At 55.1% G+C, this 530-nt stretch overlaps 1 protein-coding gene across 1 annotated transcript in view; it reads left to right on the plus strand.

Moving 5' to 3' along the window:
- IMPDH2 (IMP (inosine 5'-monophosphate) dehydrogenase 2) overlaps positions 1-530 on the plus strand; it is a gene marked incomplete at its 5' end in the record, with an annotated part of 10,763 nt that overhangs the window by 9,655 nt on the left and 578 nt on the right. The window contains 2 exon segments of the mRNA XM_010017935.1: positions 194-343; positions 429-529. Of these exon segments, the coding sequence (XP_010016237.1) occupies positions 194-343; positions 429-529 (251 nt within the window).

Genomic DNA, 530 nt, shown 5'->3' on the forward strand with positions numbered 1-530 from the left:
CTGTGATTCTATGCACATTGCTGGGAGTCTCCTAGGACAGATTTCCATATGGCATTGGATTCTGGGCATGAGGACATACACCTGCAGGTGGCTCGGGGCATGAGGGGTCATCAGGGTGCTGTGCCCAGGGACCCAGGGGTTTTGTGGCCACCGCCTTCCTGCTGTTCACAGCCTGTTCTTGGTGCTCTCTAATGCCAGTGATGATGGGCTCCCTCCTGGCTGCCACCACGGAGGCCCCAGGCGAGTACTTCTTCTCGGATGGAATTAGGCTGAAGAAGTACCGTGGCATGGGCTCACTAGATGCCATGGACAAGAACCTGGGCAGCCAGAACCGGTATTTCAGGTAAGAGATGGTGCTTTGGGGCAGCAGATCGAGCTTTTGGGGCTTCTCCACTTCACAAACGTCCTTGGTTTTTGCTTCCATCCAGTGAGACAGACAAAATCAAAGTGGCCCAGGGGGTCTCCGGCGCAGTGCAGGACAAGGGCTCTATCCACAAGTTCATTCCATACCTGATTGCTGGGATCCAGCA

This window comes from Nestor notabilis, unplaced genomic scaffold (assembly GCF_000696875.1).
Source record: "Nestor notabilis isolate BGI_N333 unplaced genomic scaffold, ASM69687v1 scaffold26597, whole genome shotgun sequence".
Taxonomy (NCBI): domain Eukaryota; kingdom Metazoa; phylum Chordata; class Aves; order Psittaciformes; family Psittacidae; genus Nestor; species Nestor notabilis.